Consider the following 20,016-nt stretch of genomic DNA (forward strand, 5'->3'; position numbering starts at 1 on the left):
AAGAGCAGTTGAACAGAATGGACAGTGTCTTGAAAGGAGGATATAAGATGAACATCAGCAAAAGCAAAAATGAGGATAATGGAATGAAGTTGAATTAATCAGGTGATGCTCAGGGAGTTAGATTAGGGAATGAGACACAAAGCAGCAGATGAGTTTTGCTATTTGGGGAGCAGAGTGACTGATGATGGATGAAGTAGAGAGGATATGGCAATTTCAAGAAAAGCATTTCTGAAGAAGAGAAATTTATTAACATCGAGTATAGATTTAGGTGTCAGGAAGTCTTTTCTGAAGGTAGCCATGTATGGAAGTGAAACATGGATGATAAACAATTTAGGAAAGAAGAGATTAGAAGCTTTTGAAATGTGGTGCTACTGAAGAATGCCGGAGATTAGTTACCTGATCTATCCATCTGATGAGAAGCTACTGAATAGAATTGGGAGAAAAGAACTTTGTTGCACAGCTTGACTAGAAGAAGGGATTGTTAGGTAGGACACATTCTGAGACACGAAGGGATCACAAATTTAATACTGGAGCAAAGTGTGGAGGGTAAAAGTCATAGAGGTAGACCAAGAGATGAATACGGTAAGCAGATTCAGAAGGTTGTAAGTTGCAGTAATTACTCAGAGATGAAGAGGCCTCCACAGGATAGAGTACCATAGAGAGCTGCATCAAACCATTCTTCATACTAAAGAACATAACAACCACCTTGGTCTCTCAACAGTTTTGAATTTTCATGCCTTGTAAGAAAGAACAACATTGAAATTATAAGAAAGAAACAACAGTGTAACACTTAAGTGCTTGTTTAATTTGAGACAACTAAATATCTCAAAAATAATGCATCATACAAAAAAATTTATAAATGAAAAGTTAGTATTAGTAAAGAGTACATCTGTGTGTGCTACAACTGTCCACCCCATAATACCCCTCCTTCGTGGGCAGGGCCAGGTGTGCTGCCTATTTTTATAGCTTATTCGAATTCTACATCAGAAAATGTATACAGTTTACTCAAAACATTGTTTCCCATTTATGGTAGATCACATAGTAATCAACAAATATCGAGTGTGCCAATTTTTACTATTACAAACTGACACATTTTATTTTACATTTCATTTATAATGGTTAATGTTTATGTTTGAAATTTACTTCAGTGCTGCAAATTTGATTATACAGTATGGTTATCTGTTTCAGAGATTGGTTAGAAACTACACTTAGTGTGACCAAGAACAGCAATGTGAATTGACTCAACAAAATCAAACATCCATATGGTGAGAGGCAAGGGGAATCACCAGTATCAAGCATCATTATGGGAACAGAAAACTATTATATCCACGTTATTGTTCCTGGATCACACTAAACTGTGTTTCGAAACAGACATTAAAATGACTGACCCTACTGGATTGTACATTCAAATTTGCAACACTAAAGTAAATTTTAAACGTAGAAATCAACTTTTAGAACACAAAGGTTTACATTTACAACATAAATGAAATGTAGACTCAAATGTTCGGTTTGTAATTACAAAAACAGGCACACTTGATATTTGTCGATTATAGTGCCATCTACCATGAATGGGAAACAATGGTTTGAGTAACTCATATGTATTTTTTGGTATAGGCTCCAAATACATCAATAGCAAATGCTGTGAGTAAAATGTAGAAGTTTGTTTCTAGATAAGAAACACACCATATACTGTTGACATTTGGCCTGTTGGGCAGATGTTTTCTGAGCAATACCTGGAGGCCACAGTTCCATTATACTAAAAGAGTTAGAAAATATCCCTCAACAACCTCCGAAATTTTGTTGATGGAGTTCAGGTTCTGTTGATGTAGTTCAGGTTTGCACTGTATGAACATGTTTTTTCAACTTGAAATTAAGTATTGTATCATTAATCATAATTGTTTTTTTTTGGGATTACTGAACTTCAGTGAACTATATCATGCTTAAGATTGCCCATTTGTTGACAACTGAAACTTCCTGTGGTAATAGGTCACGTATGATGTTAGGAATTGTGTCACCCATAGTTACAGATTCATTAATTATTGCATAGTGAAAAATGTTGATTTTTTTTAATGATAGATGATTCCATACTTCTTGCATTTATAAAAAGCTCTCTCCAATATTTTTGGTTTAGACTGCAAATTTGTTTCACGTGAAGGTACCAAAGCTCTGGACACAATGTTCTTAATCTTGATTTTTATGTTGAATACTAGTTTAATAATTTTAAACCTTGAAATTGCACACTTTTATTTTAATATTTTTTAAAATATAAATGTACACCCGAATATATAAAAATGATGCACTATGAAGGCGTTATCCAAGTTGGATGGAAATTGGGAGATACGGTGTATATGTAACAGACAGACAAATTAGTACACTTTCAGAAAAATGGGATGATTTATTCAAGAGAAAGAGCTTCAAAAATTGATGAAGTCCATAATGTGTTTGTCCACCTCTGGCCCTTATGTAAGCAGTTATTTGACTGGACATTAATTGATAGATTTCTTGGGTGTTCTCCTGAGGGATATCATGCCAAATTCTGTCCAACTGGTGCATTAGATCATAAAAATCCTGAAATAGTTGGAGTTTGCTGCTCATAATGCTCCAAATGTTCTCAATTGGGAAGAGATTTGATGACCGTTATGGCCAAGGTAGGGTTTGGCATGAAGACAAACAGTAGAAACTCACTATGTTCACATGGGCATTGTCTTGCTGAAATATAAAAAGACAACAAAATGGGGCGTAGAATATTGTCAATATACTGCTGTGCTGCAAGGGTGACATGAATGACAACAAAAGGGGTGATGCTGTGAAATGAAATGAAATGAAATGGCATGGCATTCTAGACCATCACTCCTGCTTGTCAGGTTGTACGGTGAGCAGCAGTCAGATACATGCCCCACCACTGTCTGGGGCATCTCGAGGCATATCTTCAGCTCATTGGCTGGAGAGGAATTGTCTTCAGTGATGAGTTCTGCTTCAAATTGGTCCCCAGTGACCAGCAAAGATGTGTCTGGAGACACTCCAGATAGCTTTGGGGTACGAACCTGACAGTTGCCCACCATATGACCTGGCAATGAAGAGTCTGGGGTGGCATTTCTTTTCATAGTGGGATCCCGTTGGTTGTCATCTGCGACTCCCTTACAGCACAGCATTGCATCAACAATATTCCTCTCCGCGTTTTATTGATTGTCATGACAAGCCATTCTGGGCTTACATTTCAGCAAGGTAGTGCCTGTCTGCACACAACGAGCGTTTGTGCTGCTGTCTTTATGGTTGCCAAAGCCTAGTTTGACCACTGAGGTCACCAGAGAGCTCCCCAACTGAGAACGTTTGGAACATTATGCGCAGGGCCCTCCAACTAGCTCGGGATTTTGATGCCCAGATGTGCCAATTGGACAGAATTTGGCATGATATCCATCAGGAGGATACACAAAAACTTTATCAACTGATACTAAGATGAATAACTGCTTGCATAGGGGCCAGACATTGACCAGTGTGTTATTGACTTGCCGAATTTGTGAGCTTTTTCTCTTGAATAAATCATCCAGTTGTTGTGGAGTTGTAATCATTTCACATCTACCAGTTCCCATCCCATTCGGGTAATACCTTCATTATGTAGTGTTAGGTTTCAGATTTCAGTGCTGTAGGAACCAAAGTAATATTCTAAATGACCAAGAGAAACAGTTTCTAAAATAATTGCCATTTTTCACAATTATGTGTTACAATTACTGCACTGATAATGACTGAAATGTTTCTGGTAATGTACATAGTGCATAACTATCACAATAAAAGTAGACAAAATACTCCATATTGTTATCACAGTTTAAGTATCCATAACCTTAACAATCGTAACTATGCAGTTGTTGGTTTCTTCTAAGCACCCACTGAATATTCTCTATTTTGCTTGATTATTATCTGCATCCAGTTGCTCAAAAGTTTCATCTGTATGTGAGGTACACAAACCATTTTGTTGCTCATTTAGTCCTTGTCCTGTCTGAAGCCCAGCACATGGCTTGCTAGTCACCATTGACACCATCTCTCTCTTCAACAACATTCTCCACGTGTCTGGTTTGTTTGCTGCTGAATACTTGATCAGTCATCTGAGGGCAAAATAAACATCTGTTCTCATTTCAATCAGCAGTGGCTTTCATCATGGAGAGGCAGACATGCAAGGAGATTGGGAGTGTAACATGTACCGCCAACCTTTTCCATTGGTTAACTTGGAGTACATGAGCTGGAGTAAACAAACATTCAGCACTTCATCTGTTCTGGCTTCATGATGTGTTTTCATCATCTAGATCCATGACTTAAGGAATTCATTTTTATAAGTAAAATTTATGCCATGTTTCTCTGAGTTGATAATCGGTTCACTAATGGATAACTACATAACAGTGACCAGGTTTGAGTTCTGACATGTCATTCTGTTACCGTCTCTCATGACTGTGGACAGATTATAACAGAGTGAAAGAATCTGGAAGCGTTAACATTACTGTGGCATCTCTCGACAGAATGCTTACCTATTGTTTGATGTTGCCCCCAACTTTTATGAAACTTGAATTTTGATATCTTGCTGTGCTGAAAAAAAATCTTGGAAATTGATGTTTTTAGGGAGAATGCCAAGAGATGTAGATTTGTCAAAAATAAATTTTTAAAGGTGATACATTGTATTTGATTTGCCACTATGCCCTAGTTGATGGCCAGTTCCAGCTTTACAATTTACAGTTTATACAGGTAAAGGGACACACATCCCTTCCTTTGCATATACATGCAGAAGAGGAATCACACAATCATTAAACAGTATCTCAGTATTGGTTAAAGTCCACAATGGCATAATGTACAGAGGTGGACACTTGAAGGAAACAGTGCACACAAATAATTTGTAATAAGATCATCAGCATTAATAATACTGTCCAGTTAAGAGTGATGTGATATATGCACTCTGAAATTACATTTACTGTTTCACACAAGGTGTTACGGAGCAAAGATATTTCACAATTGCAGACACTTTACATATTTTCTCCTTTGATCAATTAAATTCGATATGTCTTCTGTTACTCGAGGATTTCTATTATCTCTCGTCTTTTTACCTGCTTGATCCTCTGCTACTTTCACTATTTTATCTCTCAAAGCTACCCATTCTTCTTCTACTGTATTTCTTTCCTCCATTTTTGTCAGTCATTCTTTAATGTTCTCCCTGAAACTCTACAACCTCTGGTACTTTCAGTTTATTCAGGTCCTATCTCATTACATACGTACCTTTTTGCAGTTTCTTCAGTTTTAATCTACAGTTCATAACCGATAGATTGTGTTCAGAGTCCACATCTGCCCCTGGAAATGTCTTACAATTTAAAACCTGGCTCCTAAATCTCTCTCTTACCATTATATAATCTGACACCTTCCAGTATCGCTAGGCTTCTTCCATGTATACAGCCTTCTTTTATGTTTCTTGAACCAAGTGTTAGCTCCATAGATAGTTATGCAAAATTACACTCTCACATTAACAAATGTGGATATGAAAACACAGTAAATCTTTAACTGATTATTTGTTTCAGTGTATGTGTAATGATATTTTTCAGATGCTTGTTGGAATTGGTAGTGTGTTGTCCATGAATCCCGATAGGATTGTTGTGAAAAGAATTGTCCTTAGTGGACATCCAATCAAGGTGAACAAGCGGTCTGCAGTTGTGAGGTATATGTTTTTTAACAGAGAAGATATAAACTGGTTTAAGCCTGTCGAGCTTCATACAAAATATGGACGGCGAGGACATATCAAAGAGCCTCTAGGTAAGTCTGAAAACGAAAAATAATTCGTAAATGACATATTAGTCTAAGGTGTGCGTGGCACATTAAACATATACTAGGACTGGAAATACTTGTATTCTGTCACACCTACCTGTGAAATAAGAAAGTTATGAAACTTCAATGCTGTTCAAGCTTCATCTTTAGAACTTTTCTTTCTTCATTTCTTCATACCCTTTCAGTGACTGTTGTGTGTATGTGGAAAAGGGGGGGGGGGGGGGTTCATTTGCAGATAGTTACCACATTCCTTATTTGTCTCCATTCTGAAAAATTCATTAGTATAATATTCCTTTCCCTTATAAAAATTCAATTCAAAACTGAGGTAGGGGTTCATTGTTTCTCACAGCACTTGTATTTGAGAAGCAAAGTTAAAATCCCACCATCTATGTGACCATAAAGATTCATTGATATCCCTAGATTGCTTAATCGAAATGACTGGATGTTACATTTTGAAAAAAAGTCTGGTCACATTTCTGCCCATCAGTGTGTTCCACATTTGCGTTCTGTTACTAATGATCATATTTTGTCTATGACATTAAACCTTAATCTTTTGTCATTCTATTCTTCCAGAACAAGAAACGTCAGTATCATAGTTGTTGATCAGCATCTTTCAAAAATATGAAATATCAACAGACAGTGAAAGCTGTTGGTTGCCAATTAGTGAAACAGTCTTTACGGGTAATGTGTCGAGCTTTGTAAAATAATGTCTGGATATAATTTTCTTCATTGTAGCTTATAACAGAATAGGAAAAATGTAGGGGTGCAGAGGAGAGAAAAGAGGAAGAGGGAAAGAAGAGTCGGATCTCGTAAGTCATGCACAATTCATTATGTGCATGACACGTTACCATATATCTCCCCCCCTCCCCCCTCTCTTCTCTCTCTCTCTCTCTCTCTCTTCTCTCTCTCTTCCCCCTCTCTCTCTCTCTCTCTCTCTCTCTTCTCTCTCTCTTCTCTCTCTCTTCCCTCTCTCCCTCTCCCCCCTGTGGGTTCGGGGGTAAGAATAGGCCCACGGTATTCCTGCCTGTCGTAAGAGGCGACTAAAAGGAGTCTCAAACGTTTCGGCCTTATGTGATGGTCCCCTACCGGGTTTGACCTCCATCTTCTAAATTCTTCCGAAGAGCGAGCTGATTGGGGAAGGGCGCCTTACAAGGTGCAATGTGTCCATCGCTCATTACCATCTCTAGCTTGGTTGGTCGTCGTCGCATAGCTGTCCCGCCCACTCACCATCTCTAGGGCGTGGCTTTGTTCTTGGGTGCGGTTTTTGCAGTCTGCTCTGCTGTGTCGCTTTATGCGCCAATGACGATCATGGGCTACATTTCACCTGAAATCCAGCACGGTAGCCAGTCCGTTGTGGTGGGGCCACCATGTACCCTGTCGGTTGTAGCCCCCTGACAACACAGGGATCGCTCTACTGATGCCTGCGCCGTTAACTCCCCGCGTATGCCAAGGAGTAGATGCCTGTCTCCTTGGGGCATCGGGACTCTCGGCAATGGCCATCCCGCCAGGTGGTCGTTGCTGAGGCTGGGTGGCGCCCGTGGGGAGGGCCCTTGGTCGGAGTAGGTGGCATCAGGGCGGATGACCCGCGATGAAGCGTGGTACATCATCTCTTGCTGGCGGCCAGCCGCCAGCAGTCTCTAAGCGTTCTCGACCTCAATACAACACTCAGGCATATGATCCACAATCGTTCCCCTCCCTGGCCACACCATGGGAGGAACGAAAGGCTACGGTTGGCAGCGAACCTTATTCACCTCGCTATTTAGTCTGTACACGAGTCGATGGGGAATCGTTTATGGCGACCAAGCCTCAGTTTTTTGTCGAGCACTTGGAGGACAAGTTTGGGGAGGTGGAGGGTTTGTCCAAAATGCGCTCTGGGGCAGTATTGATGAAAACGGCATCCTCTGCACAGTCACGGCGGTTACTCGCTTGTGACAAGTTGGGGGATGTTTCTGTCACGATCACACCCCATAAGAGTCTCAACATGGTCCAGGGCATTATATTCCATAGGGACCTCCTCTTGCAGTCAGACGACGAGCTACGCGCCAATTTAGAACGGCGGGGTGTTCACTTCGTCCGGCGCGTCCATCGGGGTCCGAGGGATAATCAGGTAGCCACCGGTGCCTTCATCTTGGCCTTCGAGGGTGACGTCCTACCCGGAAAGGTCAAGGTGATGGTCTACCGATGTGATGTGAAGCCCTATATCCCTCCCCCGATGAGGTGTTTTAAATGCTGGAAGTTCGGCCACATGTCATCTCGGTGTCCTTCCAGCATGACATGCAGAGATTGTGGACGCCCTTCACATCCTAATACTGCATGTGCGCCGCCTCCCATCTGTGTGAACTGCGGCGAACACCATTCCCTTTGCTCGCCAGACTGCAAGGTTCTACTGAAAGAACGAAGGATCATGGAATATAAGGCCCTGGACCGCATGACCTATACTGAGGCTAAGCGGAAATACGAGAGGCTACATCCTGTGGCTCTGACCAGCTCCTATGCCACCGCTGCCAAAACAGTAGTTTTGTCATCTGCTGCACCGATTCCACTGAACACTCTGAGCCGGAATACTACACCTGCCCCCTTGATGGTGGGGGGCACTTCCCCATCTGTTGCTCCTGCACCACCTACCTCAGGAGCAACGACCCCCCAACCATCGGGGACACAAGTCCCCAACTCTAAGCCGGAGAAGCGTCCGACTTCTTCGGCGACTCTCTCTCGCAAGGGATCCCTCGGGTCCCTCCCTTCCCAGGTTTCCACCTCTGGGAAGGGTGACGTCAGCCAATGGCTGAAAAGCAGGCCAGCGGCTGGTCGCAGGGCTTCCCGCTCCTCCTCCGTCCCGGAGACTGACTCGGTGGAGCCCTCCCAGCCAGTAAAGCCCAAGGAGCAGAGAGAGAAGACGAAGAAGAAGAAGGCCTCTAAGGCCAAGGAACGCGCGGTGGCATCCACCCCACCGCTCCATACAGGCTCTGCGTCTGGGGATGAGGTGGAGATCCTGGCGTCCGCTGAGGACCTGGATCTCGCCATACCCTCAGACGCCAAGGACGCCGATTGTACTGGTCCTCGATCGGTGACAGCAGGTGACCCAGTGACGTGATCTGCCTCCTCGGTCCCTTCACGCCTATTTCGCCCATGGACAAAGTGATTCTCCAGTGGAACTGCAGCGGTTTTTTCCACCACCTTGCTGAGCTCCGCCAACTCGTCAGCAGTCACCCTTTCTTCTGCATTGCCCTCCAGGAAACGTGGTTTCCGGCAATGCGGACCCCTGCCCTACGAGGGTATCGGGGTTATTATAAGAACCGGGCAGCTTATGAGAGGGTGTCTGGTGGAGTCTGCGTCTACGTCCTTAACTCTATCTACAGCGAGTGTGTGCCTCTTCATACACCCTTAGAGGCTGTCGCTGTAAGGATGTGGACGCCTCAGCCTATTACTGTCTGCAGTTTGTACCTTCCGCCGGATGGTGATGTCTCTCGTCATTGTTGGCTGCATTGATAGGACAACTGCCGCCTCCCTTTGTGTTGCTGGGCGACTTTAACGCCCATAACCCCTTGTGGGGTAGCGCCGCGATTACTGGCCGGGGCAGAGATGTCGAGACTCTTCTGTCACAGCTTGACCTCTGCCTTTTAAACACGGGAGAGGCGACCCACTTTAGTGCGGTCCATGGCTCGTTTTCGGCCATTGACCTTTCTCTTTGCAGCCCCGGACTTTCACCATCCATCCACTGGAGGGTCCATGACGACTTATGTGGTAGTGACCATTTCCCCATCTTTCTGTCACTGCCACAGCGTCACTCTTCTGAACGCCCCTCCAGATGGGCTCTGAATAAGGCTGATTGGGACTTATTTACATCTGTCGCAGTGATCGCACCTCCTTCCACTGATCCGATTGATGCGGTGGTTCAGTCGGTCACCACCAGCATCGTTTCTGCGGCGGCATCTGCGATTCCCTGTACATCCGGGTCACCTCGGCGGAGGACTGTGCCGTGGTGGTCGCCCGAGATCGCAGAGGCCATTCGAGATCGCCGGCGGGCTCTTCAGCGCCATAAGCGGCACCCGTCGTTGGAGACCCTCATTGCTTTTAAACAGTTCCGCGCCCGAGCCCGACGCCTTATTCGCCAACGGAAGCAGGAGTGCTGGGAACGTTATGTTTCCACCATTGGCGTCCGTACCTCCGCATCGCAGGTTTGGGCCAAGATTCGGCGACTCCAAGGCTATCGGCCACCTGTCTCTGTCCCTGGGCTTTCGCTGAATGGAGCAGTGTGCACCCACTCCGACACGATTGCGGACCGGTTAGCAGAGCATTTTGCTCAGTGTTCCGCGTCAACGAACTACCTGTTGGCCTTCCGCTCCCGGAAAGAGCGGTTGAAAAGTCGGAGGCTTTCCTTTCACACGCGCCACGCGGAGTCGTACAATGCTCCTTTCAGCGAATGGGAATTCCAGAGCGCACTTTCTGCTTGCCCTGATACGGCTCCTGGACCAGACCGCATTCACAGCCAGATGCTGAAACACCTCTCAGTGCCTTGCCAGCGACGCCTCCTAGATCTTTTCAATCGCGTCTGGGTCGAGGGTGTTTTCCCGTCTCAATGGCGGGAAAGCATAGTCCTCCCCGTATTGAAACCTGGCAAGAACCCGCTGGAGGTGGACAGCTATCGCCCCATAAGCCTCACCAACGTTCCTTGCAAGTTGCTGGAACGTATGGTGAGCCGGAGGTTGAGTTGGCTCCTCGAGTCTCGGGGCCTTCTGGCTCCGTCTCAGGGTGGGTTCCGTAAAGGCCGCTCTGCCGTCGATAATCTGGTCTCCCTGGAGTCTGCCATCCGTACAGCCTTTGCACGCCGCCAACATCTGGTTGCCGTCTTCTTCGACATGCGGAAGGCATACGATACGACTTGGCGCCATCACATCCTGGCCACACTTCATGGGTGGGGCCTTAGGGGCCCGCTCCCGATTTTTATTCAGAATTTTCTTTCGTATCGTTCCTTCCGCGTGCAAGTAGCTGCGTCGCATAGTTCCTCCCGGGTCCAGGAGAACGGGGTCCCACAGGGGTCTGTCCTCAGTGTGTCCCTGTTTTTAATTGCCATCAATGGGCTCGTTGAGGCGTTGGGGTCGTCCGTCGCGGCTTCTTTATATGCGGACGACTTCTGCCTATATTACAGCTCCAGTGGCATCGCCGCTGCTGAACGGCAGCTGCAAGGTGCCATCCGCAAGGCGCAGTCATGGGCTGTAGCGCACGGCTTCCAGTTTTCGGCCGCGAAGACCTGCGTTATGCATTTCTGCCGGCGTCGCACGGTTCACCCTGAGCCGCGCCTTTACCTTGACGGTGAACCTCTTGCTGTGGTCGCGACGCATCGGTTCTTGGGACTGGTGTTCGAAACCCGGTTGACTTGGCTGCCCCATATTAGGCAGCTGAAGCAAACATGCTGGCGGCACTTAAACGCTCTCCGTTGCTTAAGCCACACCAGGTGGGGTGCCGACCGGTCCACCCTCCTCCACCTATATCAAGCGCTGATCCAGTCCCGCCTTGATTATGGGTGTGTGGCGTACGGTTCTGCCTCGCCTTCAGCATTGCGATTGCTGGATCCCATACACCACTGCGGGATCCGCCTCGCCACGGGAGCGTTCCGGACAAGCCCCGTTGACAGCATACTTGTGGAGGCTGGTGTCCCTCCATTGCGGTTCCGGCGTGACCGCCTTCTGGCCGCCTATGCCGCGCACGTTTATAGCATGCCAGGGCATCCAAACTACCGTCTCCTGTTCCCGCGCTCGATCGTCCATGTTCCAGACAGGCGGCCCCGGTCAGGGTGTCCCATTGCGGTTCGCCTCCGGGACCTTCTCCGTGGCCTTGACTTTTTTCCTCTGCCGCCTGTTTTCCGGGCCAATCTCCGTCTGCCCCCGTGGAGTGTGCCCCGACCGTGCCTTCGGCTCGACTTCGCACAGGGTCCGAAGGTCTCAGTGCCTCCGGAGGCCCTCCGCCGCCGCTTTCTTTCCATCCTGGCCGAGTTTCCGAACGCGGCGGTGGCCTACACCGACGGTTCGGTGGTCTCTGGTCACACTGGTTACGCTCTCACTCTACGGGATTATTGTGAGCAACGGTCATTGGCAGCTGGCTCCAGTGTATACACTGCCGAGTTGGTTGCCATCTATCGTGCCCTAGAGTTTCTCCGCTCCTGCTCAGGTGAGTCCTTTGTCATCTGTAGTGACTCCCTGAGCGGTTTACGAGCTCTTGACCAGTGTTTCCCTCGTTCCCGTCTGGTGATGGCCATCCAGGAGTCCCTCCATACTCTCGTCCGTTGCGGCCGCTCTGTCACCTTTGTTTGGTCCCCGGGTCACGTCGGCATCCCGGGTAACGAGCGGGTTGACGAACTGGCGAAACAGGCAGTCAGTTCCCCGGCCATGGAGATCGGTCTTTTAGAGAGTGACGTCCGATCCATATTGCGGCAGAAGGTCCTTGCTGCTTGGCGTGATGAGTGGCGCACCCTGCCCTCTCCCAACAAACTTCGGGCAGTCAAGGAGACAACCAGTGTGTGGCGCTCCTCCATGCGGGGGTCTCGCAAGGACGCTGTCGTCCTCTGCCGGCTCCGCATAGGACATACCCGGCTCACGCACGCGTATCTCTTGTGCCGTGACGACCCGCCTCTCTGTCGCTGCGGATTGGCCCTGACCGTGGTACACGTCTTACTAGACTGCCCACTTTTAACTGCCCTCAGGCAGACGTTCGCGCTGCCTGATACACTCCCTGCTCTTTTAACCGATGACTCTACAATGGCTGACTTAGTTCTCCGTTTTATTCGAGCAGGGGGTTTTTATCATTCAATATGAGAGTCCCTTTTTATTTTTTTTAGTGTCGACTGTGGCTTTTGGCCTGGGGTTTTAGTTTGTGGTGTTTTAATGTGTCCCTTGGTTGTTGGCCTTTCCGGTTTTATTTTCATGGTCGGCCCATGACCGTCGCACTCTGTGTGTCTTTTAATCTCTTTTCTCTGGTCTTCGTCTATGTCTTTCTTGTGCTGTGTCGTCCCTTGTCGTCTCCGTTATGTGTTTATTGCTTGTTGGACTTTTCTTCGTGTATTATTATGGTCGTGGAACAAGGGACCGATGACCTAAGTAGTCTGGTCCCTTTAACCCCCACAAACCAACCAACCAACCTCTCTCCCTCTCTCTCTCTCTCTCTCTCTCTCTCTCTCTCTCTCTCTCTCTCTCTCCTCTCTCCTCTCTCTCTCTCTCTCTCTCTTCCCTCTCTCTCTTCCCTCTCTCTCTCTCTCTCTCTCTCTCTCTGTCTCTCTCTCTCTCTCTCTCTCTCTCTCTCTCTCTCTCTCTGTCTTCTCTCTCTCATATTATGTTGGGAGAAACTGCCAGATTGTTTCTTCTTCTTGCAATCATTGAAGTTTATAAAAGCCTCTTGCTTCTGTTCCTATTGGGTGTTGCTATTTGTTTGTGTGGAAGCTACTGATTGTGTATACTGTTCCTGCTTCGTGGAACTGTTACTTATTTGGCTGTGCTGTGGTGAATCATCTGCACAGCATGTCTGGCCGTCAAGGTGATGTGTGCCAGTGTGGTTTGCAGTTGAGCTCCCATATGTCTCAGTGCTTTTGTAGGAGGTGGCTGCCACATCGTAGGTCCTGTCTATCAACATCGTGATATCAGTGATGTGATGCAGCTTCTCGGTGGGGAAGTCCGTTGGAAGATAGAGTGCCATCTGGAGTGCTCTATTCTGGAAAGTTTGAAGTCTCTTGTGGTTGCTTTCACTTGTATTGCCCCATACAACTGCCACATATTCTAGTAGTGGTCGTATGGTGACTTTGTACAGCATGAGACTGACATGTTCTGGCAGCATGGTGGTGGGGCTTAGCACTGGGTAGAGCAACGTCACTCTGCCCAGTGCTTTTCCCGTGATGTTCTCAACATGTTGTCACCATGTTAGCTTCCTGTCTAATGTGATGCCAAATTACTTTGCTGTAGCACCTCATGGTACAGGGTCACCCCTCACCCAATCTGTGAGCATGTTTGGACTGATGTGCCAACGAGCAGTGATCAGCACCTGACTCTTCTCGTCGTCGTAAGCCAGCCTCCACTTCACGGCCCAAGTTGTAAGGTAGTCACGGCTTATGTACAGGGATTAAAGTGCTGAGCCGATGACCAACACTTGAGATACTCCTGTAAGTATTCAGCACTCCATGGAAAATTCCCTGGCCACTCGTATGTGAAACGACTTTCCTCCAAGATAACTCTGGAGGAGACTCGCGTGTGACACAGGTATTCGCAGCACGAGTAGCTTGTACAGGAGACCTTCAGGCAACAATCAATCAAAGGCACGTGAAACGTTGAGCAGAAGATCATCAAATACTCATGTCTGTCAACTGCGGTGAACACTTCCTCTGTTAGGCACAGCAGCTGGTCTGTCGATGAGTATTGCCAATGAAAACGAAACTCCTTGTCAGGGAGTACGGCTTCTGCTTCTAGGCAAGCCAGCAGGTGCATCAGGTATAGCTGCTCAAAGATTTTCGACAGTGTTGGTAGTAGGCTGATGGGGTAGTAATTCCTTGCCAGGCTGGTGTCTTTACCTGGCTTTGGAAGTGCAACTATCTCAGCGTGTTTCCAGAATCTTGGAAATTCACTGGTAAGGAGCACCTGATTTAAAACTGCAGTCAGATGGTCGGCTGTTAGTTGTTTCAGCAGTTGGTTAGTGGTGATGGCTGGTCCATATGCTTTCTTGCTGTTACAGCAGTGATGTTGAAGCTGCACTTCATCAATGGTATTGGGCTGTATTGCATTGTCTTCTGTGCTATGGCTGAGGAAAGCAGTGAGACATTCTGCCACAAGCCTCACATGGTCATTGTTTGCGGGATCGTCCACTGGTGTGAAATTTGCCATGAACATGTCCATTTCCTCAGAGATCTAGGCCGCAGTGATTTTGTGGCAGGATGTTAGTGTTTATGGTCAAGATGACTGGCACATGGTCCGGGGAGAGTGCTGTGTGCATGCTGACCACAGTATTGTGGCTGATTCCCTTGATGATTACAATGTTGAGGACATGTGGTCGTCTTCTCACAGGGTAGACCCCAAAATCCCATGATTAGAGACGTGCTGTGTGCACAGCTGCATTTAGATGACTGAAGCCACACATTTTAGTGATAATTATTGTAACTGGGCCTCAGTATTATAAAATGATAAATTATGGTGTAGAAATTATGTTTTTTAACCTATTTGCTTATAAAATTGTTTGATGCACCCATACGTCAGCTGGAAAATGTTAATTAGAGTCCACAAGCAAAGAGTAAATACTTAAATTTTTCCATATCCTCCATGCATACCACCTCCATTTAGTAGCTGATGAAAAATATTAAATTTAAAGAGTGTTTTTTGTCTTCATAAATATTATAAACAATAAATATTATTTGATAATCGAGCTTTTTGTTATTTTCCAGGTACTCACGGACATATGAAGTGTGTCTTCGATAGCCAGCTTAAATCACAGGACACTGTTCTCATGAATTTGTATAAACGTGTGTTTCCAAAATGGACTTATGACCCTTGTGTGAGAGTGCCGCATTCCTTGTACAATTATTCAGACTTAATGTCTGTGGATGAAGTAGATTAAAGATTTTATATTACCCGTCTTGAGTATAAATGTTTATTTATTGGCAAAATATTGCTGAGTCATTTGTATGGTCATTTTCTTTGAAAGGAGACAGTATTGTGTATATCTCTGGAGACACAGTCTTTGCACCTGATCGGCAGGCAGCTTTGCCAGTTTAGCAGAATTTTTTATCACCTCTACCTTATGCTGAAACTGACACAAATACAGTTCTTTGTTATAGATACACTAACAGTGAGTTCCTGACAAGCACAGAGAACATCATTGTATAGCAGATGTGAATGAAGAAAGAAGTGCAGGTTATTGCCCACTGTGAGTGTATGTAAGGAACTTATTACCGATAAGTTTGGCTGTCAACTGAAAGCATACACTATTGCTTGAACTGCACTGATAATGTTAGTGGTTCCACGACATATGTAAGAGTATGTTGATAATGTAATAACAGGAGAATGGGTAATAGCTCCAGAAGGTGGACCACTTGCCACAAGTTCATTGAATGTTTCAAAATGACAGTCATAGTGAAGCAAAAGACAGAAAAATATATGACAAAAGAAGGTAACTTTGTGATTTGAATCAAAGGATTATAAATGATCATTCACAGATAGTATGTATTTTTAATGATCATGTCTTAAAATGTCGTAGAGACATAGAATCAAAGAGCTCAGCAGTAAGATCAAAGTGGTATGTTAAGGAAGCCACATCCATAATAATTGATGATATATTTCCTTACAGTCTTCCCCAAGGTTATGGCATTTTCAATAACCAAAGAGTTGTTGCCATATAGTAAGTACCATCCTTTCTGCAGCATGTGATGCATTACAAAGCTAGGACGTTATTTATTTATTCCCCCCGCCCCCTCCAGAGATTAAAATACACCATTGCTGAACCCTCTGTTAGAAATATGATATGAGTGATGTCAGTAATTACTAACTTGTTATACTCCTTACACAATGATCTAAAATTTGTGAGAAAGTAATGTGGTTAAGAATAGCACCTTGGTAGTAAAATTACATGTAATAAATCACAATTTGGTTTTCAGAAATATTGCTCAAGTTATAGTGCCATATATAGTCACCAATTTTAAGAGGATGTAAAAACAACAAAGCATCCTGTCTGCATTTTCTGCACTTTTTTTAATTAATCATGCTCCTAATGAATGTCTCGCATTGCACTTAACTTAACAAAACTAATGCAGGGAGTTTTGCCACATAATGCAACAATTGCAGTCAGAGTGAGGGTGGGGGTGGGGGTGTGGGTGTGGGTGTGGGTGGAGTACCCATTAATAGAGTTCCACAATATTCATTATTGAATGTGTTTCTTTTGTTTATCAATTAAATTTAATACATATATAGTGACACGGGTTTGTTTTGCAGGTGACACAAGTATTGTAATCAATCCCCAAACACATATAGCACTAGGGAAATTGTAAATACTATGCTGTATTTATTGACTGGTAATGCAAATGGACTCTTAAATGGGGAAAAAATACAGTACATTCAACTCTGCACTTCGTGTAGATAATTAAAAAACTGACCAGAGGGCCCAGTGCCTTGCACCTCCCAGTAACTAACAATACAAAACATTTTGAATCAATTACTGTAGAAGATGGCATCAGACAGACTGTGATATCATCAGTGATTACAGATGCCATAGGTAGTGTTAAGAAAGGCATGAAAATATTTTAATTACCAAAAGTGACAGGATACAGACTACAGTATAAGAGTAGTCAACAGCAAATACTCAGATCTGAGGACGAAGTTGTGGAACACACATGGATAAAATTCAGAAACCTACTGCAATACATCTGTGCGCTTTTGTGAGGGATGGAAAAGACCCGCAACTATTCTATAATACTCATAGAGAGTTGTTATGATAACAAAGAAGACTTAATCATGGACATAAACAAAGTCAAAGCCTAGTTGACAGAGAAAAGCTGAATTAAGGCAAAATGAGCAGGAGATTAATGCAAGAAGCATTGTCTGAATTCAAAGTAAAAAGATTTTATTGAAAACTCGGAGTAGTTTTTGTGTTATAAAACGTCAGTAAGTGTGTCAAAATCATCTGCACAGTCACTCAGTGGCCATACTTGGACTAAAAAGGAAGATGACTCAGAGAAGGCCGAAATACTGAATTTGATTTTTCCAAACTGTTTTACTGCAGAAGTTCATAATGAGATTGCTCCTTTCAGTTGTTGCTTGAATGCCTAAATGTGAGGTTTGATAGCAGAATAGAAAATTGACTAATCAGTTAACATTAGAATGGGATCTGGTCAGGTGGGATTATGCAAAAGAACTTACTCCACTTCTAGCAACAGTTAATCGTGGGTCACTAGAGGTAATAAGGGAATCCAGCAATTTGAAAAAAACTGTAGCTCATACCCATTTTCAAGAAGAGTCATCAGACAGATGTGCACAATTGTAGGCCTATATCCCTGATGTCAGTATGTTATAGAAATACAAAACATGTTTTATGCTAATGCATAAGGTTTTTGAAAATCAAAAATCTCCTCTATAAAAACCAAATGGAGTTTGCAGACAGAAATCTTGTGAAACTCAGCTCCATTTGTCCATGAGATACAAAGTGCTATACACTACAGCACCTAGGTTAATGACATATGCCTTGACTTTCAATACTGTTTTCTGCTATCATTTAGTGGACAAAATACAAACACATCGAGTATTGAACTAGATTTGTATTGGGTTCAGGCTTCATTGCAGATAGAACTCAGCACGTCATCCTCAATGGAACAAAATTGGCAGAGTTAAAGGTAAAAGCAACTACTATAAAATACACAAATGTAACCATCTGGTGTGATCTGTAGTGGAATGACCAAAGAAGTTTTAGGAAAAGCAGATGTCATACTGAGATTCTTCAGGAGAATCTTTAGGACATGTAATTCATCCATGAAGGAAATGGGCTACAAAACACTGATTTGTCCGACTCTTGAGTATTGCAAGTTTGTCTGCAAGTTTGTCTGGAACTCTTACCAAGCTGGATAAATAGAAAAGATCCAACTAAGAACAAGTTTATTTAGTAGGCAAGAGAATGTTGTGGAGATGCTCAATAAACACCAGAGGCAGGCACTCCAATAGAGACATTATGAAACACAGAGAAGTTTACTGCTGAAATTCCAAGAGTCGGGTAAGGCATTACACCCACCCCCCACCCTCCGCTCACATGTGTGTTGGTGTGTTGCAAAATGATTACGATTAGAAAATCAGAGAAACTAGAGCTCATTCAGTGGTTTACCAACTATCATTATTCCTACATATCATTTCCGAATGGAGCAAGAAAGGGGGGAAAAAAGATAGAGGTATCAGACAACCTTTCGCCACACACGATGAGATGGCTTGTAGAGTAAAATTGTAGATGCACGAATAGTGATCAAGCAAAAGGGTTCAAAATTTCTGTGTGTACATATTGATGAGAATTTAAATTGGCAGGGGGGGGGGGCATTTTCAAACTTAAACAGTTCAGTTTATCCATTTATGCATTTCATGTCGTTCAAGTCTTGAAGAGAAACTGATCAGTCACATAACATTTGCTTTATTTCATTTGACAATTTCCTGTAGAACCGTGTTCTGTAATATCTAATGTGGTGTATTGTAGCAAATCTAGTTCACAAATTATTAGTTGTTTAATAAAACTTGAACATGGTAAATACTTAGCTTTGGAAACAAGAAGTGTTCATACACACGACATGAAACTGATGCTGTCATTGACAGTTATTACATTTAGTACTTCATTACAGAATGATAGTTTCACAACAGAGAACAATAGTCTTTAACCGGATTTAAAGTTCAGAATAAATGTTCTATCCACACAGAGACAGATCTGCACTGTAATGGTAATGTTGTCGTAAATAATAATTACAATTGATCATTGGGTTGAGTGGCACTGCAATCAGACATCTGGCTGTGGCAGCATAAGGAAGCCCTAGGGGGCACCTCTACTTGATGTGTCTGATCCATTGCTGCATTTGGCAGTAAGTATCTTTATTTGTGGTGCCGTCTTGAGGTGCCGGCTTCTGCATGATACCTCATTCTACAGACAACGTATCTAATCGTGAAGAAAGTAAATTTTCATTGCTCCTAAGTGCGCCACAAGAATGATTATTGCTCACCAATATCATCTTGCAGGATTTTAACTGCAGCAACACAATACATTGTTCACTCATAGCTTTCTTTTAAGCAACCTCTTAAAGTACTGAAGAAATAATAATGCCAATTGTAGGGAAAAAAAGTTAAGTGCATGAGTTATTCTTTTGTTAATTTTTTTATTTTATTTTCTATTTTTATTTATTTATTTTTGCATTTATTATTTGACCTTGTTTCGTTACATTGAAAAAGATGCATTTAAAGTGAAAATATGATTTTTGTTTCCAGTTCTAATGTATTATATCATGTCATACATGTAATGCCCATCACTGTTGAGAACAAAACTAATCTTCATATGATTCTCTATGGGTACAAAAATTTATCTTTGGGTACAAAAGAGTACAAGTAGCAACTGTACCCCAGAGGATTGGCTACAGACAACGTCTGACTCATAGTGAGCGGCTGATTTTAGGCTGGGCAACTTATTGCCTATGTGGAAAGTAATGGGAAGCTACCACATTACATTCCCAAGCAGTACATG

At 43.9% G+C, this 20,016-nt stretch overlaps 1 protein-coding gene across 1 annotated transcript in view; it reads left to right on the forward strand.

The window, feature by feature from the left end:
- LOC126354660 (pre-rRNA-processing protein TSR1 homolog) overlaps window positions 1–15,400 on the forward strand; it is an 86,209-nt gene extending 70,809 nt beyond the window's left edge. The window contains exons 11-12 of the mRNA XM_050004436.1: window positions 5,577–5,784; window positions 15,209–15,400. Of these exons, the coding sequence (XP_049860393.1) occupies window positions 5,577–5,784; window positions 15,209–15,381 (381 nt within the window). The 3' untranslated portion in view covers window positions 15,382–15,400. The remainder of the gene's footprint in view (window positions 1–5,576; window positions 5,785–15,208) is intronic.
- The last annotated feature ends 4,616 nt before the right edge of the window (window positions 15,401–20,016 follow it).

This window comes from Schistocerca gregaria, chromosome 3 (assembly GCF_023897955.1).
Source record: "Schistocerca gregaria isolate iqSchGreg1 chromosome 3, iqSchGreg1.2, whole genome shotgun sequence".
NCBI classification, from domain to species: domain Eukaryota; kingdom Metazoa; phylum Arthropoda; class Insecta; order Orthoptera; family Acrididae; genus Schistocerca; species Schistocerca gregaria.